This window comes from Ambystoma mexicanum, chromosome 7q (assembly GCF_040938575.1).
Source record: "Ambystoma mexicanum isolate Mex_15411 chromosome 7q, UKY_AmexF1_1, whole genome shotgun sequence".
Lineage (NCBI taxonomy): Eukaryota > Metazoa > Chordata > Amphibia > Caudata > Ambystomatidae > Ambystoma > Ambystoma mexicanum.
The window spans coordinates 952,331,893-952,359,012 of record NC_090941.1 but is presented as its reverse complement, the minus strand read 5'-3'; the positions used below and the strand labels follow the sequence as shown (position 1 = coordinate 952,359,012).

At 45.2% G+C, this 27,120-nt stretch overlaps 1 protein-coding gene across 6 annotated transcripts in view; it reads left to right on the top strand.

Moving 5' to 3' along the window:
• MYO7A (myosin VIIA) overlaps positions 1-27,120 on the top strand; it is a 1,239,317-nt gene that overhangs the window by 947,176 nt on the left and 265,021 nt on the right. For 4 of the 6 annotated variants that reach the window (XM_069640000.1, XM_069639997.1, XM_069639999.1 and 1 more), the window contains 5 exons: positions 1,199-1,408; positions 4,365-4,574; positions 19,423-19,599; positions 20,031-20,120; positions 23,841-24,004. In XM_069640000.1, the coding sequence (XP_069496101.1) occupies positions 1,199-1,408; positions 4,365-4,574; positions 19,423-19,599; positions 20,031-20,120; positions 23,841-24,004 (851 nt within the window). The remainder of the gene's footprint in view (positions 1-1,198; positions 1,409-4,364; positions 4,575-19,422; positions 19,600-20,030; positions 20,121-23,840; positions 24,005-27,120) is intronic. The other 2 variants (XM_069640001.1, XM_069639998.1) reach the window with 1 other exon arrangement.

The following is a 27,120-nucleotide window of genomic DNA, read 5'->3' as shown; positions in this document are numbered from 1 at the left end:
CATTTATTTTTATTAAATATCCCTTGGCGCTTGCAAGGGTCAAGTATGGTTTTCTCGGATAGTAGTAGTAGGCCAACCCTCTTGGTGACAGCACAACCGCCCTCTTTCAGTGCCCTCGCTTTGCTAAGGCACTTAACTCGGGAAGAAGGTTATTACTGACAGGGACGCCCCGTCATCCCCCCAGGTTTATATCACTTCATTAGGGGTCAAATCAAAATTAAGTGATTTGTTTGTAAACGTATGTGAATTTATTCGGCTTAACTAATAAATGCCAGAATTTCTACAGATTCTGACAGGCTGAACTTTCCCAGACTTCCTTTGGGCTTGCAGGGGTGGGGAGATGATGGGTCAGTGATATTTGCGAGGGGAGTTTGTGGTCAATTTTGGCGACACAGGAGGTTTGCTGTGTGGCTAGTGTTGGTAAATAACGAAGAGGTACAAATAGTATTGGTTGTTTATTTATTTAAAAATACATCATTGTCTGCAGGCAGGATAGTACATTCAGTGGCTGTAACCGACCGTGCCAGCTTTTTGTGGCTAGGAAAGCGGAAATCCCAGGCACTGCCTTGTGTGGCATGTAGGCATCTGACATCTGTTGTCGATGGTTCCTATGAAAGAGAAAACACCAGCGTTGGTTGAAAGCAGGACATTACATCCAGAAGCTGCAACACAAGTGCCACGTTGTTATGACTGCTAGGGAAGCGAGGATCCCAGTGACTGGATTGCATGATATATACGCGGGAAGTGAGCGTGGTCTTTTATAAGGCTGCCAAATATTCACAGTTCTCTTTGGTCAGCAGACCACCGACCAAACGTGCTCCCAAACTCAGGTGTGATTTCTTGCAAGAACTCATGGGTCTCCCAAACCCCAACTATGGGGATCAGGTACATCCAGTAACACTTGTTCTAGATGGTCAATGCGTAGATTTAGAAGAGCTGGGAAGACTTATGTGATGTCAAGTACACTTTGGAGGTTCAGCAGAAAATGGCCATCTTATAGGCCGTTGGGATAATAAACAAGTCCATCAGAGGGTCTGGTTATGAATGTTTAGTTGGCACACAAGGAATGAAAAAACACTAGGCTTGAAATAGTTAAGTTGGATTATAAATGCCAAGGATACTCACTTACTGAATTATGCATAAAGCAATGCACTAGTGAATAGAAAATCTGGAACTAACTTTGAAACTTCTCCTGCAGGAACGGCTTGCCCAGCTAGCCCTGGAAGACGCTGAGCGGGAAGTGAGGGAGAAAGAAGTAGCCCGCCGGAAGAAGGAACTCTTAGACAAGATGGAAAAGGCTCGCAATGAGCCAGTGAACGACTCTGAAATGGTGGACAAAATGTTTGGATTCCTGGGGACGACTTCATCGCTGGCAGGCCAAGAGGGGCAGGCACCGACGGGATTTGAGGTATTTGTCGGGGAATGGAAGGAGTTATTGATTCACTGGTCTGATGAACCACATAAGACAGATTTAAAAAATGTATATTATGAATATCGTGTTTAACAGTTTCCTTTTTGAATTCCTAAGCACCAAAATGTTTGTTAAACAGTGGCACATGGGGGTGGAAAAGACAGAGACTGATATGGCAATAATTTCTATTTGTATCTAGAATTGGCTAATATCTCTTATGGGTTATTGCTTGGTCAGTGAATACTCAAAAGGAGTTTGATCAGGGAGTGATATAGTTTTTCATTTTTGTTTCATACATTATTATACAGCTGCTTTGCCTTATTTTTGTTTGCAAGCTTGATAGCAATTAGATGTTGTCTTGAAAAGCTTCTGTTAATGTATTTATTTACTAAAACACAAATACCACACGTAACATACATATTATTTAACAGCAGGGATTCAGATCGGATAAGCAGGAGCTAAAAGCAACTCATGGGTATCCAGCATTAACCAGTAGCTAGTACATAGCGTTCTGCAAATTTAACTTCAACATCAGATGCAAAGTAACATTTTTCCCATTAGTTATGACCGCTTATGCTTTGATTGTTATAAAGATGTGTCCTTATGCTTATTTAGAGATTGTCCCAAACCCACAGGGTCAGTGTCACATAGGTATGTTTGTTCAGCATCAGTTGGCAAGGGGAGCCAAAAGTAGCTCCTGATAACTCTTGCTATCGAGCCAACTAGGCTATTCTAGGTTACAAGCAGGCACTAAATAGCTGCCAGCTCTCCTCAATTTCGAACCCTGCACAGAATTCACAATTTAGCATAGTAAAATAACAACTCATAAGTTAAACACATATCAGAAAATTGCATTAAAACCAAACCCGCATATGCAACCTTTTAGAAAAATGTTGTCAATATTAATTAGGGAAAAGGTATTTGTAAAAATGAAAAGATAACTTTAAAGAAGGTTTAGAGTATGTTTTTCCAATAGTCATATATCTAGAGTTTTCAGACCAATCTCAAATGCTGCAAACAATCTTGAAATTGAACCAGCTGCACCACTGTAGTTAAGGAATACAATGTAGGATGCCAAAAAAGTAAAAATACAGGCCTTTAGCACCTGAGTCATAAAGACGTCATAGTAGTCAATTTGCCATTTTTTATGTTTTATTGTGTTAAAGATTAAATTCAGGGCATGCAACCTCTCCTATGTCATATTTTGATTCATAGAACAAATTGTAATTCTGTTCATATTTGCATCCTTCTGTCAGTGAATATCTTGGGAATGTATAGTTTGCCAATAGAAACATTACATCATCTCTCTTATTTTGTAAAGGAAAATGAAACCTTGTTTTGTTAGGAAAACCATTTTATGTAATAACCCTCTTATTCAATGGAAGACTAGTGGGAGACAGTCCGTCTGGGAGTGGACTTTAGACTGATATGTCGACTAGCAAAATTCATAACGGAGACCTTGCTGCCGGCTGAAGATGCCCAGTGACGGAAAGGCTCAAACTCACTCAATTTCTCTCTTTCCTTCATAAATGATGGAAAGGATCCCATGTGAAGAAAGGAGTGAGGCGGGATACAATCAGTTTTGAAACACAACCATGAATCTTAATTAAAAAATAATTAAAAAAAGAAATTGAGTGATAACATGTTTTAACAAATAGGTCAAACAGTATTATATGGAAACTTAAATTAATCTGGGCAAAATTAGTGCTAAATGATATTGTACTGTGTAAAAATGTTAACCTACATCGTTTAACATATCGGCATAATGAGTAACAAAGTGAATGCGTAAAAATGTTGACCTAAAATGATAAGCTACAATGATTGTAGGTTGATATTTTGACATGCCTACCTATGCTATTCTCCCTCTTGTTAACCAAGCCCTTTACATATTCTTCCCATACAACAGACCTAAATAATAGGCCTGTGTGACTGATTCCCTGCTAACCTCTTAAGCATCCACATGGATATACTACATAACATAGGTAGACTCCCCCATACCACAACCTTCCCAATCGAAAATCCTCCAAAATCTCCCTCAAATCTCCTACCACAGTTCTACTTAACAGAAGAAGACCTCCCACCCACCCTTCTGCCTCCCACCGACATCTCTGTGAAATCTTTTAACAACATCCATAACCCAGAACAACATTGGGGACCCCATTCTCCTCAGCCACCCGATAGATCACCCACCACCCCTCCACCATGTCTTAACTCCATAAACGGACTATAAAAAAAACACATACTCGCAAAGCGAACGTTTTCCAAAATATAATACATCTCATCTCCATAACAAAATATATCATCAATGTGAAGGCCATATACATAGCAAACAGATTTAAAGCAAAGGTGACCCACAAAACTCAACCATAATCTGTTACTGTACATTTCAATAACATTCTTTAATAAAGGCATTTTATAATACATTTAAATTTAAGTTCCAACACAGAATGTTAAGAATTGGTGTAGACTTTAAGATAAATTATTATCTGAATTTTACACCGCATCCTTCGAAATAATTGAATGTTTTAAAACCTTTCTGTTATTTACTTGACAAACGCAACATTTTCCACTCTAGATGTTTTTTATTCTTTCTTTTTTCATCTCCATTTGACTGGATCCTGTGATATGATCATACAAAACAAAGATATGATAACCTTTTTGACAAACGTGTTGTTGTTGCACAAGATTTCTATTTATTAGAAAATTGGAATATTGCAGTGGAAGAAGGCAATAATGACTGGCTAATGTTTCTCTCCCAGCTTTCCAGTGTATCTTCATTGTCTTTCCTGTCTTGTTTCAAACAGAGCATTCTTCCCCCAATGGTAGGAATGCTCTAAACTCAACAATGCCCTGTCTTTGGGCCGTTAATAGGTGGCCTTATTTTATTATCATTTGAAAAAGTATGGAAGATAGGAACAGTCGGACAATGTACATCTCTTGACTTCCAACGCAGGATCTTGAACGCACTCAGAGCCAACGGGATATGGAGGAGGAAGATTTAGATGCATCCTTGCCTATGCCTGAAGAAGAGGAGGAAGACCTCTCGGAGTATAAGTTTGCAAAGTTTTCTGCCACCTATTTCCAGGGCACAACGACTCACACGTACATCCGGCGGCCTCTGAAGCAACCGCTGCTGTACCACGAGGATGAAGGGGACCAGCTGGTAAGAAACGTAGTCACGTGGACAGGTTGGTGGTTTGTACTCTCAATGTTGTGGTATAGTATGTTACGTAACATGGCAGACAGCACACCTTTTACATACCTTTGTTGCTCTGCATTGTCAAACAAGTTGGCTAGTATGTGCCAGTTCATCAAGAAAAATGCCCTCTTCTCATTTTACTGGCCTGTTACTGTGCCACCTTGTTAGAGTCTATGTTTATTTATTTGAAATATTTTAAAAGCAAGAACAGGGCATGGTAGAGTGGCACCGTAATGTACAGTCAATGAAGCGTAATGTAAGCAGTAACCCGGGATGTGATCTCTCACAGATCAAAATAGACACCATGTCATCGAAAATTAACACAAATGATCATTTCTAGATCTACGGGCACTGTAAATGGAGTTTCACCCAACTCTCAACCTGGATAGGTCTAGCCTTTGCAACATCCTAAAATGAAAATTTCCAACGCAATGCTCTGCTGTGCCGTGTGGTGACCATGACAGGTAATCAGAAATTGGGTATGCACATGCAAGTGTAGCCAATCAAGCTGCTTTGATTGGCTACTGACGCTCAACGCTGGTCTGGTGGCCACAGCAAAGGTCTCCATAGGCAGGTGGAATTAGGAAACCGAGCCAAGAAAGAGTCTGCAAAGGCAATTTTGAAAAAAAAAGAGATTGGAGCAAAACAGGCAATCTGAGGCAGAAGTTATTTTGTGGAATCAATAGAATGCAAATGAAAATGAATAGAATCGAGTAATTTCTCATGGTGCAAGTTTTTATAGAACAAGCAAAATCAAGCCACACACAAGAGGTGTACTAAGAACAATCATAAATGCATTTGCTTAGTGCAATTATTACAAACTGAATTGTCTCCAGGCACTGTTATTACACAAGGCAAAGGTGCGTTTTCTGTCAACCTTCTATGGATCACTGCGCAGTACCGCAGGCATTTGAGATGGTCATCTTCAGGTTACAAACGGATCTCTGCAGTGCATGCATTAGCCCACCAAGGTTTCATCCAGAAACAGTGAGTGTCCAATATGCAGCAAATGTGTTCAGACTCTATAACTGCATAGTAATTTACCCCACTTTAGAGCAGGTGACTACTCCAAATGTTCAGACTTCCATATGATACAGGTGTCAATAGATCCTGATACGTTATCCAGGAGGATTTCTCCGCCAAAAACCCTTGTATTTCATGTTGGGGTCATCACTATTGATTATTTAAAACACTGCTACAATGTAAATGAAGAATCCAAATGGTCCATACCCATATACCCTGAAGCTCTGCTTTTTGACTGCTCAGCATGCATCCTAACTGTTTGAACACCACCCCATCCGTGTCCCCTTGTGACTGTCTTTTTTTAATATAATGGTTTTGTAGCAGATTTCAAATAGTATATAGGCCTGAAAATGATCACTCCCTGAAGAAATTGGCATGTTTCCTTATTCTAGGAGTAAGTCTAGTGCCATCAAGTCAGGTAAAATTAGAGCCAAGAAAATAAAAATGAATGTGTAATCTTCAAGGAAATGGCACACACTACTATGAAAAAGAAATAAACTATAAAAGTCTGGAAAGGGTGGAAAATATGAAAAGAATGGAAATCCTTCTCTGGTATGTTGAGGAATTTGTTAAGCAACTCATTACAAGAATTTCACAACAATGTGTACACCAAATGTTAAAATCCCAAAAGCAAGTGGTTTGATAAACAATGTTTCTAAATGAATGAATGAATGAATTTAATTAGGAACTTGTAAAGCCCAACTTCGACCCAGGGTTATCTTTGCGCTAGGGTAGTCAACGGCACTGGGTGCAAAATGAACAGGCCTAAAATGTGGGAGAAACCATTCATCTACTGGAATAGAAGTGTTTTTAGTGCTCTCCTAAATGCTAGATGGTCTGGGGGTGCATGCAAAGAGTATGGTAAAGAGTTCCACCGGGTAAGGGCGGCCACAGAAAAGGCCCTTGCACACACAGTGGTCCCAACAAAGGGAGGTACAGGTACAGTTAGCAAGAGCTGATTAGCCGAGCGTAGCTGTCAGGATGGGAACATATTTAATCAGCTTCTTGCGCTAGTGAGTAGCTACCGTTCCATGGTAATCTCTGTGAACAATGCACATAGATTTAAAGATGATCCGTGCCTCTACAGGAAGACAGTGAAGGCTGCGTAGTACCGAAGATACATGGGCAGATTTAGGGAGGCCCCTTGCCAAGCATGCAGCAGAATTCTGCAGCACTTTCAATGCTGGATCATAAACTTAGGCTGAGCCAATAGCTTGAACAAACAGTAATCCAGCGTCTCTGATATGGCTGCGGAAACCACAATATCCATAGGTGGATCGGATAAACTGGATGACCCTTATGAAAGTTCTTGGTTTGTGACGGTCAGAGCTACACTTGGCCCCAATCTGCAGTTGTGCAGAGAGGGACGAGGCGATCTTAATACCTAGGTTCTTGACCAGGGAAACAGGTGTGGGTAGTGGGCCTAAAGAAGGGGGACAAAAATCAGGAATCCACAGAGATTGTATATGTGGAGAACGGCCCACCACTATGACCTCAGTCTTCTCTGCATTAAGTCTCAGCCAATTGGCATTCATCCAATGGCCTACATCAGATAGACAGGCACTCAGCCAGGACGCCACAGAGTCCTGTTCACGGTCGATACACAACACCAACTGTGTGTCATCTGCATATGCGCCAAAAAGACGCCCATGAGAGTGAATTAGTCTAGCCAGTGGCCGAACGTAGATATTAAAGACTAGAGGGGAGATAGCCGAGCCCTGAGGAACACCACGTTCACTGGAAGAGGAAGCAGAGAGAGAAGGTGGGGAGGTGAGAGTATCTGAGTCCGGTTGGTGAGAAAAGATTGAAACCAACTGAGAGCCTGACCACCAATATCAATTTCTGCATGAAAACATTATTACAGAGAAGAAATTCAACTCTTTCAAAAGAAATTTAAAAATGGGTAATGTCACTGAATTGCAAATTTGTCTCAAAAGTCCTAGAGTAACGGATTTGTTGGTGTTTAAAAAGATAGCATTTATTGTAAAAGGATACGCACACTGGAGCTTCTCGTAAGTTACAGGTACGTTTATTACAAGAGCAAAGGGACCTTAAGTATATGTCATAGGACTTACACAGGACCTATAGATGCATAGAGCCACTGGTATCCCCACCCGAGACTAAAGGACCAGGGTAGAACACTCATTCAAACATGCACACACCCATCATGCCAAGGGATGAGATCAGCACTCAGAGCACAGGTGTTCTCATGCCTGCAGGAGGGAGACATAGACTCAGGTTACCACGTGGTTTCAACGTGTTTAGTGACCAAACATGTTATCAGCCATTTGATGGAACCCAAAAAGGCAGTGGGCTGGTGAACAATGGCGTGGGGCATTCAACATGTAATGTCATCAGATTAATGGGAGACTCCTGTACAGACCTTCTGTCCTCCCTGGTCCGATATAGAAACTGAATGTACTGTGCTAAGTCTAATGAATAGAGTTCTTTCGAAGAATTAAAAAGTAAAGAAGCTTTGGGTTGGAAAGAAGGACCAATGCTGTTGTGCAATGCAGGATGGCCTTATTGAGCATATTTTTGTCAAACACATTCAAAAACGTTATAAAGAGCAGCATTGTGCTGGTTAGGTGAGGTGGGACAATCAAAGTAAAAAATGCCAAACATTGCAGAGAGAAAAGACAAAATAAAAAACAAAATTAGGATGTGCATTCTCTATTATCATTGTAGAAATACATCATGCCTAATAATAAGTATATCATTTGTTGTTATTCCTATATTCTATTGTATCAACTGATTAGTTAATATCTATTCTCATTTTAGGAAAATAATTTGTATCCATATTGTTAAAAATTGAATATCATTCTTGTCTCTTAGATAATTATTCCTTCCATACACGCCACCATCAAGTTTTAGAGTTAGACATTTGACTTACCTAATTGGTAAGTAATGAAACCTCTCTTCATGATATTTGCAGGATCCAATAATTGGGTATAATCCCCGTGCCCATAGTCATTGCAAAGAAAAACACACCATTCAGCAATATATTCCATGGTGCACTCTGGGGAGAGATGTAAAGCTAGCCCACACTATCCTCTTAATATTCAATGCACTCACTAGCCTTGTGTGATGAGGCTAATGCCTAGTATTGCCATGGCGTTCTTTCATCGCATCACATATTAGTTTGCAACTCAAGATCTCTGTAAACAATAGGTAGAAGCAGATGCCTCCATTTGTTTATTTTGTGACAACCATTGAGATCGCTGTGGAATTGAACTTTTGAGTCACAGCAAATAATGGTTTTATAAAGAAATGTGTGATATGTGTTTAAACTGCATTTACTATTTGATTACTTGTATTTTTGAAAACTCATTTGATTCTTGGGGTCATAATTACTTAAAATCTTTCTGTTGATTTTTTGTTATGATTATTCTGCTGTGACTATCAAGTATATGTCCGGCTGTGAAGAAGGCCACGGGCCGAAACACGTGTCGCTAACGGACACTACTTGCTACTTACAAATAAATTCAGTTTCAACATGCGCACACAGGGTGGAGGCATTAAATCTTCTTGTGCACTTAATAGGGCGGTGGGAGCACTCTTTGCCCGTACGCAATGCGACAGTGAACATCAGTCATATCATTGCCTTCGCTTTAATTACCAGATACCTGGCGCGCGAGTAGCCTTTCAAACCAACCCACAACCAAGTTCACCCTGTTAACAACAAACATTGACAAAGCCAGAGGTTTTAACTAGTTTATAGGATTAGGCATGCACTGCTACCATATACTGGGTTACCCGCATCATGTTCCAACTGTTGCAGCCTCATGGCTAGGTAGTACCATTACGCAGTGTCTGGAAAATGCCTAGCCCATTCATACACAAAACTCCTATTGGCTTTGCCAATGCTTGTTTTTCTTATGCCCAGTTGTTCAAATTATTTCCCTCAAAGTAACTAGAATGTAGTTTTCATCGTGTTATGCTGCCATCTTGTGGGCAATTATGAGAAGGTAGGTTTCAGTCAATTTGACTCACTGGTTACTCAGTGCCCGATTCTTAACTGGTAGTGCCGAAAAGGTTTTTAAAAGCGTTAAGACCTATTTTGAAGGTGGCACATTCTTCCAAAGTTGGTAGGAATGCGCCACTTTCGGAATACATGTGGCGGTTGCTAGGATGGGTTGGAAACCGACCTAGCAACCGCCACTTTTCGTTATATGGCTCTTTAGACTGGTATACTTGTGGCACTCCTAAAGTTGCGCACATATACAGTACCATTTTGGTGCCGTTATTCTGGAGGAGTGCCACAAGGATCCTTCCGTGCAGGGTGTATATCAACACTTTCCTATACGCCAAAGTAAGCAGCTTCAGCGTTGCAGAATACAACGTTGAAGCTGCTTACTTTGGTGTAAATTTAAGTGTTCATACACACCTGTGTTCTCGGGAGCAGTTTTGTAAAATAACTAATATGTCGTTATTTTACAAAAATGCTACTGAGATTTCAGGATTGCGCCCATTAAGCCAAAAACAGGCGCAATGCCGAAAGGTGAACTGTCATGCACTACAAGGACGCTCAGGCCGACTTGAGAATACTGGTGGAGCTTGGGAGTCCTGATTTGGCTCAGTGAATCGTGCTCTTTAGCACGTTAAGAATCGGGCCCTGAGTGTCTGTGATTGGTGCTGTCTGGTGTGCAGTAAGAAAACACTGTGGTATTCTTTTGACTTTCTAACACTTCATTCAGGCACTGTTGGTGCCTTCCTGTTTTACGCCATTTCATGCCCTTTTTCTCTACTTAAGCAACCCTGCAGCCTCTTTTCCTGTGCAGTTGGTGAGCAGGTGCAAGTGGATCTAGGTTACGTGGCCTAAGCCTCACCCACTTGTCAATCACAGCTAAACTGTACCTCCCTGTTTTCAGCCCTTTTTCCTGTTTTGCCACCCTTTTTCCCTACTTAAGCAGCCATGCAACCTCTTTTTCTTTGCAGTTGGTGAGCAGGTGCAAATGGATCTAGGTCATGTGGCCCAAGCCTCATCCACTTTCTTAACCCTGCCTCTTCCCTTCTGTTCTTGACTCTTAAATCAGGGGCATCCAAATTGAAGGGCAGACGAAGAAAAGGGCAATTCCTTTTTGGACCTGTTTGGCCTGGGAGTCCCGAACCCGTGCTTAGACGACAGGTACGCCGACATGTGTTTTCTCACTCAATCCCCACAGGCTAGCCTCACCATCACTAGGCAACTCCAGCGTCATTGCCCCTCCTCTAAGTCAAGGACTCCGAAATGCAGCAACCTCACCCACATCAGCCTCAAGCCCATCAGCACCCGCTCACCATTTCCAACATGAAAGTTGATGCTCGCCAACGTCTGCTCAGCTATCACCCATGCAGCATACATCGCTGACCTCAAACCCTACACACGACCTTGACGCCATCTTCATCACCAAGACCTGCCTGATGCCTGCCTTGACCCACATCCTAGACATCCTTGTCCCAAACAGCTACAGCATGCAAAACAGAGACCGGCTGAACAAGCTAGTCGGAGGCCTCACAGTCATCCACAAGACCTCGTGGCCCTGAACCACACTTGACGTCGACAACATTGGCTCCTTTAAAGTCCTCTCCTGCTACTTCCCACTCTCCTCGACGGACACAGTCACCTTCCATCTCATCTCTAAAGACCCAACACTGCCTTCATCTGAGACTTCACTGACTTGGTTACCAATAACTGGGGGGTAACGTCATCTTGGTCTGCTGCCGTATGTATTATTTGTTCAGACAGGACGCCACCAAGCTGTCCTCCTGCTGTGGGGCTTAGTCTGTGTGTTTTGAATTACGGACACCGCCTCTCGTGGTGTTCAGCTTTGTGGTCCTATGCGTGACGGCAGTCGCCTTCCGGCGCGACCCGGCATGGTGCTCCGTACCCCTCTCACCCTGATGCGAACGTGAGGGTATGAGATCTGCCCCGCCAAGCTCTTGTGGAGCACTGCCTCTGTTGCACCAGTCCTTTTGTTGGATCTGCCACGCCACGGGTCTCTCGGCTGATGTCCCGGACGGCAGGGCTTCTCTGTCCGTCTCGGGGAGTCCACGGATCAGTACTTGGTGCATCTCGCTCTGAGCTCCGGTGTCCTGTCTTCCCGTGCTGGCTTCGGGATGGCGCGCCTCACTGCTGTAGTCACCAGCCTGGGCTGCTTCCACATCGGCCGCAGCCCCTCCTCCTCCTCAAAGCAGGGCCAAGGCAGCGTCCGCTATTTTGCCTGCCCCCGGCCTCCGTTCGCAGGCTGGTATCTCGGCAATATTGCTTTGATTTTTGTTGGGGTTGGCTGGGGGGGTTGGGGAATCGCTTCACCCAGGCTTGGGTGTATCTGTGTCTCGGGATTCGCAGTTTGGCCCCAGGTACCAGGATCGTTATCAGTATCTTGATGGGAGCTGCAGCTAGGCACAACCTACACCATGGGCTCAGGCCACGCCCCTCCGACATTTCCTACCTTTAGTCCGCTAATGGCTCTCAATACCTCCTCGTGTGTGATCGTTTTTTCCAGGTCTGTGACCTCACTTTCATGAAGGGTTGGGCAGGAGACCTCCCTCAGGTATCTTTCAAGCTCTCCCTCCTCCACTTCCCTCTCTTTTTTGTACAATTGCTCATAAAATGTGGCAAATTCCTGGGCAACTTCACCTTTCGCAGAATGTAATTGTCCCCCCGAATCCACAACTTCAGAGACACACCCGTCAGCTCTCTGACCCCTAAGCCTCGATGCCAGCAGGGCACCCGCCTTGTGCCCTTCTCATAGTATCTTTGTTTAAAACTGTAAGCCTGAGACCACCTTCCCCACCTCAAGTTCCCTCAACTCACATGGTTTCTCTCTTGCTATTCTCAGTTTGTTATCATCCTTTTTCCCACCCTCGGCTACCTCTGCTTCCAACCTGCGGATTGCCCCTCTCAATGTCTCAGTTCGGTCGGTCCTAGCCCTCGTCTTTGAGGCGCCTTCTCTTATCAGAAGGCCTCTCCATGTAGCTTTTGCTGCCTCCCAGACTGTACACAGATCCACCGCTCCAGTGTCGCTCAACCTGAAGTTCTCCTCTATAGCTTCTCTCATTTCCTTGGCAAAGTCAGGGTTCTTTAGTAGGATATCATTGCAGAACCTTAGCGATTCTCTAGGTCTGAGGCCCGTCAACACAACACCCATGTCGACCCTGTCATGGTCCGACCAGCTCATGGGACTAATTTCGCTGGTCGTTACTCTCTGGACATGCTGATGGTAAACAAACCAGTAATCTATCCTCGTTCGGGACCCCTGGACCTGGGAAAAGAAAGTGAAACCTCTTGTGCCGGTTGTCATTCCCTCCAAACATCAATTAAACCCTGATCAGTCATGTATCCGAGGATATCCCCCTCCACTTGTACACCACCATCTCCAGGTTTACCCTGGCCCCCACTGTGATCCATGAGCCGATCTGCCCACATGTTAAAGTCCCCTCCCAGAAGGAGGAGACCCACCGTTCGGGTAAGTATCTCTTCCATGATTCCAGGTAGGGACTGGGACTGGCCTGTGTTCGGGCAGCACACTGTGGCGATAGTCACCTGAACTCCTTCCATTGTCCCTATTACCACTAGGGCCCTCCCGTGGCTCACCTATACGAATCCTCTGATTAATGAGGATACCCACTCCACTATTCTTGGTAGGCCCAGATGCCTAGAATATCTGCCCAACTTGAGCCCCTGGGATGTGCCCCTGCTGCCCCCGAATCAGCCTCGTCTCCTGGACCATCAACCCACCCAGACCCCGATTTCGGAATTCCCTGCCCAGCAAAGATCGCTTAGTGGGGGAATTCAGGCCCTTGACATTTAAGGTCCCCATCTTTAGTGCATCGGCTCGAACCCCTATGTCAAATTGCGCCTTTCTGAGGGTTAATCAAGTGACCCGACCACTCTATTCTCCTTGACCCTCTGTAATCCATCTGTTCCTGGACTGTGTCCCTCCCCATTACATCCCCTCCCCACCCTTACCCCCCTTTTCTGCTTCTCGCTCCTTCCCCCTCCCCTGTCCCCCTTCCCCCTGTCCTGGGACTTCCTCCCTCCCTGTGAGACGCCCACCATGTGATGGGCCATCAGAGGTAACCAATGCTTCGCCCACCTTATCCCTTGTACTCTCCCTTCCCCCGTCTGCACGTAAACTTTGCTGGCCCCCTGAGACCGGCTGTTCATATTCAGTCTACATTTCTCTGCCAGAGCCTCAGTCTTATTTTGCTGTAGGTGGAGTGTTCGGCTTCTTAAATTTCCTGCCCCTGGCATCCTTCTCTTAACACTGCGATGTCCTTCCTGGCTTTGTTCCATTGGCATAACACTCCTGCCTCCTTTGGAATCTGCGTTCAAAGTCTCCTCCTTTAGGACATGTAAAACTTGCTGTGCCTCCTGGCCGCTCGTGATACGGTAGTCCACTTCTCTTTCAAATGTCATTGCGAAGGGGAAGGACCAGTGGTAACTGATACCCTTCTCTGTAAGCCATTCGGTCAGAGGGAGCAGTCTCTACATCTAGACAGGGTAAGACGCAACAGATCCTGGTATACTTTGAGCGTGTCACCCTGAAATTGAATTCTGTCCAGACGGTAAGCTCGCACTTCCATCTTTTCCCTGTACCTCATGAAGCGGACCACTATTGACCTCTGGTCCCTGGCGCCTCCACCACTGCCTCTATGGGCTCTTTCCAACTGGACGGCCTTCCCTCCGTCCGCCATGAAGATTGAATGGATCAATCCTTGGACTTTCCTCCCTATGTCTGCGGCCGTTTCTCCTTTCTGTTCTTTTATCCCGAGAATGCTTACGTTGTTACAACGTTCCCTAATCTCGAGGCCATCCAGTTTTAGCAACGTTTCTTCTTCCCGGGACTCTAGGTCTGTTAGTCATGCCTCGTACTTCATGTCTAGAAGGTCCACCTGCAGATGGTTATTTTCCATCTCTTCCATTTTATCTTCCAGTTTATCGACCCTTCCCTTGAGGTCGCATATCGAGGCTTGGATGTCAGGCCGGATGGCCTTCATTTCCAAAAAAACTTTTTCAAATTGTTCCTGGTCAGAGCCGGCTCTCATCTGCCCTCGGCCATGGTGTCCTTTTTGTTTGGGGTGCAGCCCGGGTCTCCCCCTAATTGCCTCTTGAAACGCAGTAGGATCACTATTCCCGACACTGGGACCTTCTGCCGTGAAGTCTGGCCCTGAGGTCTCTCCAGTGTGGCTGGGTGTTTTACAATGCCTTGGGTCAGGTTCCAAGCCTGGTCCTGCTCTGTCCCGCCGTACCCGGCCCTGTATGAACTCTTCCTTATTCGATGTATGTTCCGGTGCAGGGGGTTCGAGTGTCACCTGTTGCGGCCTCTTCGACCACTACTGCCTTGCTTCCTTGTTATTGGAGCCCGGCCCCCTCATTCCATTGCACTTGTGTTCTCCAGGGGGCGCTGGCCCTCACGTCTAATATCAATGGGGTGCCCCCCAGTTTCCTGTACTCTGGGACTTGGCCCCCACCCCAGCTGTTCCAGGGATGTGCTCCCTTAGTATGTCCCTCGCTGGTCCGTTTATGTACTGTGGTGCCGTTGGCCCCGTGGGTAGGGGGGAGGTGGGGTCGGTTCTTTGATTGTTGATGAGCCTGTTGCGCTCCTCAGGCTAACCCCTGCCCCTGGAGCAGTTTGCCTGTTCCTCACCCAGTTCCTATCCCTGGTGGATTTGAGTTGTGCAGGGTCCTCCTCCCCTCTTCTATCACCGCTATGTGGGAGCCAGTCCCCTGCCCACTTTCACCTCTCAGGCCCAGGGGAGCACCTCACCTCAAACGTCGTTTAAATCAGGGGAGTCCAGCTGGCTCTGTGGTCCAGGCCGCTCCGTGTTGGATTCCTGGCTTTTTTTAAGCTGACAGATGTTTCCTGGGCCTGTCCTGCCTACCTGCTGGGGGGGGATCAGTCCTCAGCTCTGCACCGAATGTACACCACTGGTTGTCACTGCTCTCAAAACGCATGGGATTAAGTCTCCCCACGTCCCGCTGCAATTGTGCTAGGCTGGCACTTGGTCAGGCCCTGGGCGGGATTCTGGCGAAGCGACCAGTTCGCTCAGGGCTCCTGTCTTGGTGCTCTCCAGGCCGGTCCAGTCCGCCTATACTGTCCACCAATAGGGGGTGTGTTATGCCTCAGCTCCGAACCCAGGGCATACCAATCACTGCTGCTCCCAGTATAAGAAGAGGCGCTGCTCTTAGTGTCGGGAGGAAGCCGTTATCCCTCTTTTACCAACAGCGTGTGGCGACGCTCCGTCCTTACGCCGCCATCATGGTCCATGCCCTGTGGTGGTCTCCAAACAGAACACTTTTAATATACATAAAAGTTGCTAATAGAAATATGTATTTTCTGTTACAACATGTGCTCATCAGCCTTATAAGGAATTCGATTGTTCTTCAAATTGTATATGAAAATGAAATGCAATCAAAAACCATTAGACAATTTGTAACTCATGCATTAATCTCATGTAACAGTTTGGCATAGCTATCACTCTCCTGGTGTAGCAGAGCCAACCAGCCACATCATTAATTTGCGAACAATGTAGTTATGCAAACTCAACCACCCAATAAACTCCTCTTAACTTAGAATGTTTTTCACCAGAGAGATGGAACTGCTTCTTCAAAAAAACAGAAAAACAGCACAGTATCTTGAAGAGGTGATAGCCTCATTGGGCTAATATTCTTTTCTGCTAGCTTTCGAGTCTACTCAGGTCTGTTAGTCTTAAAGTGTCTAACCGTTTAGCAATCACCAGTATTGGGCAGTCATTGATAACTTATACCAGGGTATCCTCCAAATGCTTAAATATCATTTTGTTGGTATCGTTTTTACGACATTTGAACACCTGTGCTGCAATTAGGCATAAACCGTACATCGTTCCTTTAGTTGTCACTATTCCTGAAGTCGTCATCCACTGTTTTTAGGAATAGGTGATCAATTGCGTTGTTTAGGGCTTTGTCATATGCTCTGTCGAGGATATCGGGAGGATAACCTTTTATCCCCGATCATTCATATTGATCCACCCACAGATGGGTAGAGTTTGCTCACATGTGTCCCTGGCTCCCTCTGTAGTTGCTCTCATCGCGGCTGTTGATTAGCATTTTGCCGTAATGGTCCATTGTAACCGTCTTCGGTTTACACCCATCCTGTCCCATTTTGACCGTTTCCTTCATCGTGCTCCTTCTGATTTTTGTCCAGACCTATTTAGATATTGTCCCTTCTGCCTCCAGCGAGTGTTTCCATGGCTGTATTCCCAGGCTACGCCTGAGGATTGCCCATGAGACACGTCATCATTCCTGTGTGATTTGCCCCAACCGGCCGCTTGACCTTCTATTGCGGGAGTTCTCTTCAGCACAGCGGGAAATTTGCCCAGTCATCTGAACTTTCCTCTGCATGTCCTGCCGTTGCCCTTCCTTGCAAAGTATGTGTGATATTTGGTAAATCAAAAGTGTCAGAAAGACACTAAGTGGCGGACCCTGCTGCTACTTAACGCTCGACTGCTCTACGTGCCAAATTGGGAACAGTACCTAAATCCTAGGCTTGCAATGTCCCTAAAAGGACTTGTTTCAGAGAGTTGGAGATGTTCACCCAATATTAAATGATCAATCTGCTTGAAATAGATGCATGGCTATTCATGGGTTGGTGTTTTACTATGTATCCCCTGGAAGCCGGTGTAATTTCAGAGCTCCACATATTCTGGCGGGGAGGACTGGGGTGCAGAAGTAGACATGGATAAACAGATGCATGGCAGGGCGAGGGAACGCTTAGTTCCCGGATAGAAGGGTCATGTTCCAGGGGACTGTCCTTCAAAGCTTCCCATTACATTGGTCCCAGAGGCTTTATCTTAAATTTAGTGGTAGGATGGTCCCGGCTCTGAGGCTGAGATTCTGAGAAGTATTTTGCAGTCACATTGTTGTTTCTAATGTGCACAATTAAAGTTTGACGCTTATAGCCAGGTTCGACAGGCACTGGCCACCATTTGGAATTTAAGGGAGTTCATTACACAGAAATGTGTACACAGTTTCATGCGTGTGAAAATGCTCTGACTAGTGAGTTAGACATGTTTAAGGTAACATGTAGTTCACCCCATCTACAGTAGATCAGCTTGTCCAGCTAGGCCCTCCTTCCTGTCACAGCTACACCATGTGTGATCTTGTGGACCTAGTAAGCAAGGTGGAATCTGACTGGTCAGGGGGCAGAGGATCTCTCACAGGTGCAGGTCGCCTGACTAGCTCACATATGCCACATGCTACGTCATATTGACGCAGACACGTCTAGGAATAATTTCTGGTAACTTCATGTGTCATGTGTTGGATAAATCCTTGTGTTTTTGTGAGAACAGAGTACCAATATAGTTTTGAAATGTATATTTGACATCGGAAACGCAAGGGCCTCAAACCATGCATTTTATGAAAGGCTTTTAAATATAGTTCCCACATCCTGCAGATTTGTTTTAAAAAAAATCACATAATGCAATTAGGTAATAGGTGTCTAGTGATTTTTTCGAAAACTTTTACAGAGAGGCATTTTTTAACTAAAGTACATCACTGAAAAAATACCTAATTTTAAATTATAATATATGGGGTTTGGGATAAGAGGTTAAAACGGGTGTGGAGGGGGTTGGGATGGGATGGGATTTAAAACATAGGGAGACGGTGGTCTTGTGGGGCGGGAACCCCCCAAAATAAAAAAAGAAATCAGTGATTTTTTGGTATTATACTTTTGGGGGTTTGCCATTCCCTCGTCTGCACAAAATGCACTGATGCAACACAAGTATGCCTCTTTCTCAGTTGTTCTCAGAACTCCTGACAAAGGTCATGAAAAGGACGGCTTCAGAACACAACCCCCAGCACGCGTGCGTGTGCTCCCATACTCATCTATTAGTGTTGCAAGTTATCTTCATGTTCTTCAGTCCTTTGACTGCTGCAAATGGTATTCGACACTGGCGACTCAACACACAACATTGTGAGGCCCTTCCCTCTGCTGGATTGGAAGCCATCATAGAGATTTCCATGGCTCCCTAATATGATTCTGCTTTGCTAGGGATAGACGAATGTGCCTGCCCTGTCTTCAAGTGAAGTTTTTTAGCCCGGCACACTTCTCTTGCAGTATTCTAGCCTCAGGCTCGGCCTACACCAACCTTGTGGTGAAGGCTTAGCATAGCCAGGGATTTCTGGATCATGGGGACATGGTGGCAACTATTTCTTGGGAACTTATCGACTTGTGATGATAAGGGCAGGTTTGAGTCAAAGGTTATGTTCAATTTCTCTGTTACCCAAATGTGTTGGAAGCAATCATTCTTTTTAAAAGAAAGGAGCAAATTCAAAAGAAACCTCATATCATATCCCATGAAGGTCTATAGCTCAGTGGCAGCACGCTCGTCTTGGAAGCGCTTAGAAACCTCTTCGGTATTAAGCGCGTTATAAATAACCAATTATAATAGGCGTACAGTGTGGTTTTGTATTAGCCCCCATGCTTTAAGGCAATTCAGTGTCTAGTTTGCCCACAACATATTTATTTATTTACTTTATCATCAATTTATATAAAATCATAGGGAAAGCAATACAAGTTTGGCACAAAAAAACTTCATTTACAACTGACAACAGAGCGGAGAGGACATGGCTCCTTTACAGTGATAAAAAGAGGTAAATTCGTATGGGAGGTGCCCTCAATCATATCACCCACGCCATGTGAAGCCTTCAATATCATTATGAAATTTCAAGCGGCCCTAAGAATGCTTGATGTTATCAAAAATGCAATATTTTGCACAGTAAAAACCACTCATTGCAATATCCGCTGTGCTTGCATTCCATTAGGCTGCCCTTGCTGTCTGGATCACTATCCTGCGCTTCATGGGGGACCTGCCAGAACCCAAGTATCACACCGCCATGAGCGATGGCAGCGAGAAGATTCCTGTCATGACGAAGATCTACGAGACGCTGGGGAAGAAGACCTACAAGAAGGAGCTGCAGGCGCTGCAAGGGGAAGGGGAGGTGAGGATCAGGACCCACAGCCCACACTTGCCCTTACTTATTGATTTTGGTTTTGGTCCTGCGACTCAACCACTTCCAAGCATGGTTGATCGCAAGCATGGCTCAATCCCATTGGTGCCAAGTGATCCCACCTGCAGGTGTTGAGCAACCTTTTCATGAGGGCCAGGACTAGACAACCCTGATTTGGCTTTAGTGGACACCCCTGAGTTAGTCCAACTCAAGCTGTTGTGTGGTGCCTGCAGGCATGGTGGAGAATGTGGGCCTACCCTTTCTGGGCGTGGAAGGAGGATGCACCCCTTAGAGTGGTGCTGCTTCTGGTGGAAAGCTTGGCTGAAAAGTGTTGTTGATTCCCTGAGTGGTGTGTGTTATACTTATTCAGCCTCACGAGGTCTTAGACAGGGGATCAGCCTTTTTCTCCCTTTTCCTTACAGAGCGCCCTTCTGGATGCACAGAAGAAGAACAGTGTGCGGCATAAGCTGGTCTCGCTGACACTGAAGAAGAAGTCCAAGCTAACAGAGGAGGTGAGTAGACGGTCAGTGTCTGTGCAGAAGCTTTGCCTTCGTCATTTATTTCCTGCCACTTTCATCAATCATTTCACCAGCCATAATATTTTCTTAGGTAATTCGTAAATAAGAATACAACATTCCAGCATTGCGCTCTGTATACTCCATATTAAATACAACCAAGTCCTTTTTAGTTAGGATTTAATAATGCAAAAATATGCACCTTCTTGTGTGCTCCATAAAGACTTTTGTCAGACGATAGGGGTGCTTATTTGCTGACAGTGACCAGTCTCCAGTGACATAGTGAGCGTCTGCCAGTTCTTAAGGTATGTATGTGGTTGCTGCTTCAAAGTGTGCATGTTGTCATTTGTACTGCAACTATAGCAATCCACCAAACTCAAAAATGTGAGTCCTGCAACTGCTCAAAATGTCTGTTTTTCTTCATCAATCTACTTAATAAGCACCAGGCAACCACCAGTCCCACAATTTACCTTCTTGACCCAGAACAATATTGGCCGCTTTTCAATAAAAGGTTTGCCACCATCAGAAACTCAATCACCCTCAACCTCCAGGCAGTTGTATGCTCCACAAAGAATCGCCTACATGGTACACTAATTGACCAACAATTACTGATCCTTTTATTCAGTCCCTAAAAATATCTGCGATGGACACCTCCCCAGCATCAAAAGTCAAGGAATGCATCCATTGCCTGTTGCATATGTTTCACCAGACTCAACACGTCCCTAACTTTCAGTTGTGCAAGTTTCTTCAAAACAGGTAAAGTGATACTGCCTATGTTAAAGCCCTCACTGAACCTTACCAATTCACTCAAATCTCAAAAAATCTCAGACTATACTCCACTCCACCTCTTAACGCATCTAACAGCATTCTGCTTTACCCTCCTAAAAGGATTTTCAGATATGCCTGCACCATTGATGATAACACCAATGGCATAAACAGTGCAGTTCTGCTGGACATGGACACTCCCCAATCACAAGGAGCTAGACTTCCCTACGGTGGATGTCCTGGCTCTGGAATAAATCGTATCCTTCTTCCAGGACCAACCTGCTTCCATCTACTCACCACAGAAAGGCTCCAGATCTCTCCCACAATCAGGTGGGGGCATGCACATGCTGCTCCCCACCCATCCTGATGTGGTCATCGGAAGAGCTGTTTGAGGGAATATGGCCTAGTGTCATGCAACGCATTCCCAGCTGGCGTTTGTGGCCCAGGGTGCGTTTGCATGCTTCCCGATTGCTGTCACGCTCATTAACTACGTGCACTCGGCAGTCTAGTCTTTCTCCGTTCGAGTGCACGTAGCGTTACTTAGCCACGCCTCCCTCTCTGCTCTGTGCGTTGCAACCTTTCCTCGGTCAGCTGTGCCTTCTATTGCTGCCGCGGTCTTGCGAAACCCTATTTGTCTGCTCCTCTGAGCATTCGCTTTGCTTCCTTTCTTTCCCCTACGTACCTATCCCGTTTCTTTTCCTCTTCCCCGTTTTACCCCAGCCTGCTTTCACGGGGCTCTCTCTCTGGTTCCTCCTCTTTCTTTCCTCGAGCTGCCGCCTGCAGTTCGTTGCCACAGCTCTTGTTTTGGAGTTACCCCTCCGTTTTTCTGTGTTGCTGAGTACTTTCTTTGGATTTCCTCTACAATTTCATACGAGCCCAGCTGCCTACATTTGGCTTTTCTTCCCCTTTCTGTCCCTCCAAGGACGGGGTCACGGCCAGGGCGTTTTTACCGCTCTCACTGTGGCTTCCTCTTGTGGGAAACTCAAGCAGCAAAGGAAAAAAGAAAATGACTACAGAGCCCATCGAAGTCTCAGCCCAGTCGAGGAAGACCCTGACACTACGGGTGAGAAGGTTGAGGAGGGAAGTGGGGACATCAACACCCTACCAGTGAAGACAGTTGACACCTAGACTCCCTGATGGAACCCCACGTGCACTTACCCAGGTCACCTAGAACCATACTAGCACTCAGGGAATGGGAGCTTCTGCTTTTTCTGTGTCCCTCAACTCTTTTGCATCTTGCCTTTGTCTCCCTTAGCTCTCATGCCTCCCTCTCGCTTGCAGGAGTTGGTGCCTACCGGCCACATAGCAGTACTGCTATAAAAGACCCAGTGACTCTTGTATTAGATTACATTACCACCAATGGCTTTGCCATTGATGCCACTGGTGGTATTCTGGTCTGTTTTTGGATGGTGCTTCCACAGGGTCAGCTACAGCCTAATTTCAAATCAAATCCTATGCATTTTTGACCATCGATATCCAACTCCATGTGTGGCAATGATTGCCCTTGTGTATTGCGCAGCTATTTTCTGATGTGTGATACGGCGTATCCACTAGTAAAACGCCTATGCAGTGACACCTGGCCTGGGTATTCATTTGGATACAGGATAGGGAATACACAAATGTGACATCTGTCAAGTATCCTAGAAGGAGGACTGATGCTGCACCCTTTCTCCTCTATAGAACCACGTTGTTAGTTAATCCATGGATGGCAAGAACGACCAATTGTCAAAGAGGGATTTCGGAATTCAAGCGGCCATGTAAATCATGCTTATAAAAATGGATTTCCAATCAGCAGACAGTGCTTCATTAACCAATTTTAACCTCATGTGATGCAGTAACCGCCCTTACAACTGGAGGGCAGTCTCTTCCATCACATATACCCGTTTGATGTAATTTAGAAAGTATTTTTGTGATGTAACTAAGAAAGTATTCTTGTAACAGCGCCACGAAGCCTGAGGGCTGCTGTGCGCTTTATAAATGTGAAAATAATAATAATAAAGAAAACGAATTAAATGAATAAGCAATATTGTTGTATTTTATATTTTGTGTTATGTGTGAAATAGTTCTGTGGAACTAAAACACATTATATTAAACACATACCCAGATGTGATTGATCAGGTGTTTCATCACAGGCCAGACTTCAGGTTCCGGCAATAATCATTTTGTGTTGCTAAACAAAATCAGGTGGAAAGCTGACAAATCCCCAAGCCACGTAACACGGATTATGCGTGCACCGGAACTAACTGGCAAGCGCAAGCCCGGCTGAAAGGGAACAGGGCGCTGCTGCTCACGCCCAGAGTGTTACTTACATGCAGGGTGGGTGGAAAGCAGAGGAGTGGGAGAGGCCGGGGGAGAAGGAAGGTTGCGGGGAGAGTTCAGGAATTGGTGAGATGCCCTTTGAACTGTAAACTCAGAGAGTCACTGAGTACCCCCGCTGACCGGTGTTAGAAGCCATCACTGTGTGCAGTCGCAAGCATCGTCACATCCAGCCATGTTCTGTCTACACTTGCAAACGTGCTTAGTGCGTGCACTCTAGCACATAGAACTTGTTGTGTGCATGCATGAGGTTGTGTGTAATGTACTAAAGGGTGCTAGATCTGCTCTGCAGAACTATGACTAATTCCACCCGGTGCACTTGCGCAGTATAACCCATGCCATTGTTATCGATGGAATCCAGCACCATCAATGTTGTATGTTAAAAAAGAGCATGAAAAAAACCTTCTCCCTGAAATGCGAGAGTAAAAAAGCTAGCAAGCAGCTCATGACATAGCGCCACCAAGTGCCCATCGCTGGAAGTTCATCTCCATTTCACAGCCTCTGAGCTATGCATTGCCGTGTAAGCTGAAAAGCATGCATTTCTGCATCAGATTATTATCATTGCTGTCTCAAACTGTCTGTATCTGCAAGCTGTGTTAATCTTGGAACTCTCTCTTATGCTTCTTTTTCATGTAGTCTTGTTTCCCTTCTCTTCTCGCCTCTTGTGGCCAGGTTACAAAGCGCCTCCACGATGGCGAGTCCACGCTGCAGGGAAACAGCATGCTGGAAGATCGCCCCACCTCCAACCTGGAAAAGTTGCATTTCATTATTGGCAACGGCATCCTGCGGCCGGCACTCAGGTTAGAATGTTGCTCGAGTCCGAAAGCTGCACTTCCTCTTCTTTCAATTCTGTTATACTCTTTACATGGCCCTCATTACAGTTTTGCCGGTATCCCCCGCTCCGGTAATTCTGGCGGCATACCGGCAAAACTGTTTTACTGTTTCCAACGCCCGGATGCTCAATATTGCCGGGATATTACAGATTACAGGCGGCGGAGATTCTGCTAAGGTCCATGGGATGGGTTTGCTGGATTGGATTGATTTTTCCCACTAGGGGCCTGAACTACTGACAGGTCAGGCCTGCCGGTAGATCACTGCCCCCCTGGCAAAAATACCACTGACAGAATTACCGTCATTCTTTTCCGGACCGGGGAAACTGTAATGAGCTCGAATGTCTGATAATCAGCTTGGTTGTTATTCCGGAAAAATTACCACCAAACTCGTTTACCGTTACTGCTACTTGCCATCAGGCAAAATGGGTTGCTTGTTTACAGTAAAAAAACAAGAGATAAGAACAATGCTGCACACCCTTCTCAGTTATATTTCTTTTGAAGTCTGGGTACATCTAAACTATGTGATAGTGTAGCTGCTAATCTAAGGAAGTTTTAAGGTGCAGGGGAGAAAAAGCTCAGCCTTGGTATCTAGTCTGGGGGGGAAATCTAAGACAGAAAGAGTTCCAATTAGGAACCCTGCGTCCCCTGCACACTGTTTGATAGCAAATGCCTAAAGGTTGCTAGTACAGTGCGTTCTGGTGTCTAATACCCAAATAGTGGGATTTGATTAGACAGTCGTGTGAATGTTAGAGGATTCAGATAGTTTACATTCATTAATTTAACTTTTTTTCATAGTAACCATTCTTATAGTGACACGTAATGCATTTCTCAGAATGACAAATTGTTCCATTTGACAAGTTAGAGTATTTAAAGTACAAATGTTGATTTTATTATACAAATAAGGCCCAACGCGTTTTGAGTAGTGTTCACTCATTATGAGGGGCAAACAATTCTTTTCAATCAATTTCTAAAAAGAAAAAACATTATTTAAAGACATTTTTAGTGTTTACCTTCATATTTGAAACATTAAGTGCAGACTTTTTTTTGGTGATCTCAGTTATAAATCTACAATTCCTTTCCTTGCATCAAAAAAAGTTATTTTCATAGAGTGTCCTACCCCGATGGCAGGTCGTAAAGTCCCATTCAAGGAGCCAGTGAAGTGGGGGCCATTCATAAATAGAATGTTGCTTCACAGTGTGTCATACCCCGGCGGCAGGTCGTGAAATCCCACCTCATTGGGTGATAAGCGCCACCCAGATAATCCCATTGTTTAGGGCACTTATATGAGTCTTTAAACAGAGAATCCAAGTTTGTTCCAATTTCAACAGTTTGGCTGGGTTGAGAAAACCAAACAGGTCTGGTTTCAAACCATTACCACCAAAGCCACTTCGATGGGCTCTGTAGTCATTTTCTTTTTTCCTTTGCTGCTTGAGTTTCCCACAAGAGAAAGCCACAGTGAGAGCGGTAAAAACGCCCTGCCCGTGACCCCCTCCTTGGAGGGACAGAAAGGGGAAGAAAAGCCAAATGTAGGCAGCTGGGCTCGTATGAAATTGTAGAGGAAATCAAAAGAAAGTACTCAGTAACACAGAAAAACGTCGGAGGGGTAACTCCAAAACAAGAGCTGAGGCAACGAACTGCAGGCAGCAGCTCGAGGAAAGAAAGAGGAGGAACTAGAGAGAGAGCCCCGTGAAAGCGGGCTGGGGAAAAAATGGGGAAGAGGAAAAGAAACTGGATAGGTACGTAGGGGAAAGAAAGGAAGCAAAGCGAATGCTCAGAGGAGCAGACAAACAGTGTTTCGCAAGACCGCGGCAGCAAGAGAAGGCACAGCTGACCGAGGAAAGGTTGCAAGGCACAGAGCAGAGAGGGAGGCGTGGCTAAGTAACGTTACGTGCACTCGAACGGAGAAAGACTAGACTGCACGTAGTTAATGAGCGTGACAGCAATCAGGAAGCATGCAAACGCACTCAGGGCCACAAACGCCAGCTGGGAATGCGTCGCATGACAGTATGCCCCCCACCAAGACGCAAACCCCCCGGTTTACTGGGATGTAACCGGTGAAACTTTCTAAGAAGGACCGGGGCATGGATGTGCAATAAGGGTTCCCACGAGTCTTCCGCATGGGAAAACCCTTTCCAATGCACAAGGTATTCCAGGCGCCCTTTGCGGGGCCATCTAATGTCGTTTGGTGCATTTTTGTAATCGTGGAAGTGCTGCACCAAAGGTGCAATGGCAGTGTTATTTCTAATCCTGCTTCTGTGTTCCCCATCCAAACCCTGACCTTTCTTGTGGTCATGCCCACATATACCAGATCACACAGGCATAAGATAACATAGATTACATTTTTTGGAGTTACAGTTCGAACACCAGCGGAGTGTCCATTTTTGCCACAGGGGTGATGGCCCGCAACCCTTGTGTGGGAGATGTGTCCAGCCAGGTTGAGTGTCCTTTGGGCTGGGCCATCTCTTGATCGAAATCTGGAGTGGACCAGTTTGTCCCTGATATTCAATCCCCTTTTATGTGCGAATAATGGCATCTGCGAAGTGCATCCTGTTGACGTCAATTTACAAATCTGGTTTGTCTGGGGCGAGAGGGTAGTCATGCAAATCATTCTGTCAGTTGCTTTAACTGGTTCTTTGGGGGTCAGTAGAACATCTCGGTCTGTGATCCGGGCCCTTTTCATGGCACGTTTTATGATTTTGCAGCGATAACCCTGTTGTCCCAGTCGCTGTGCTAAATCATCAGCCTGTTCCTTGAATAAATCCCGATGGGTGCAGTTGCGCCTTAATCAGAGAAATTGCCAATAAGGAAGTCTATCATGTAAATTCCTGGGGTGTTGACTCTCGCAAAGTAAGAGCATGTTTCTGTCAGTATATTCCCGGAAGAGATTGGTGTAGATTGTCCCCTCTCCATGACTGAGAATAAGGTCTAAAAATTGTATATATTGCCCACTGTAGCTGCTTGTGAATGACAAATCAGAATGGCATAGATTTAGCCAATTCACGAAATCCAGTAGCCCTGTTTCATCATCTTCCCTGATGAAAATAATGCCATCTATGTAACGATGCCATAATGTGATGGGGGCT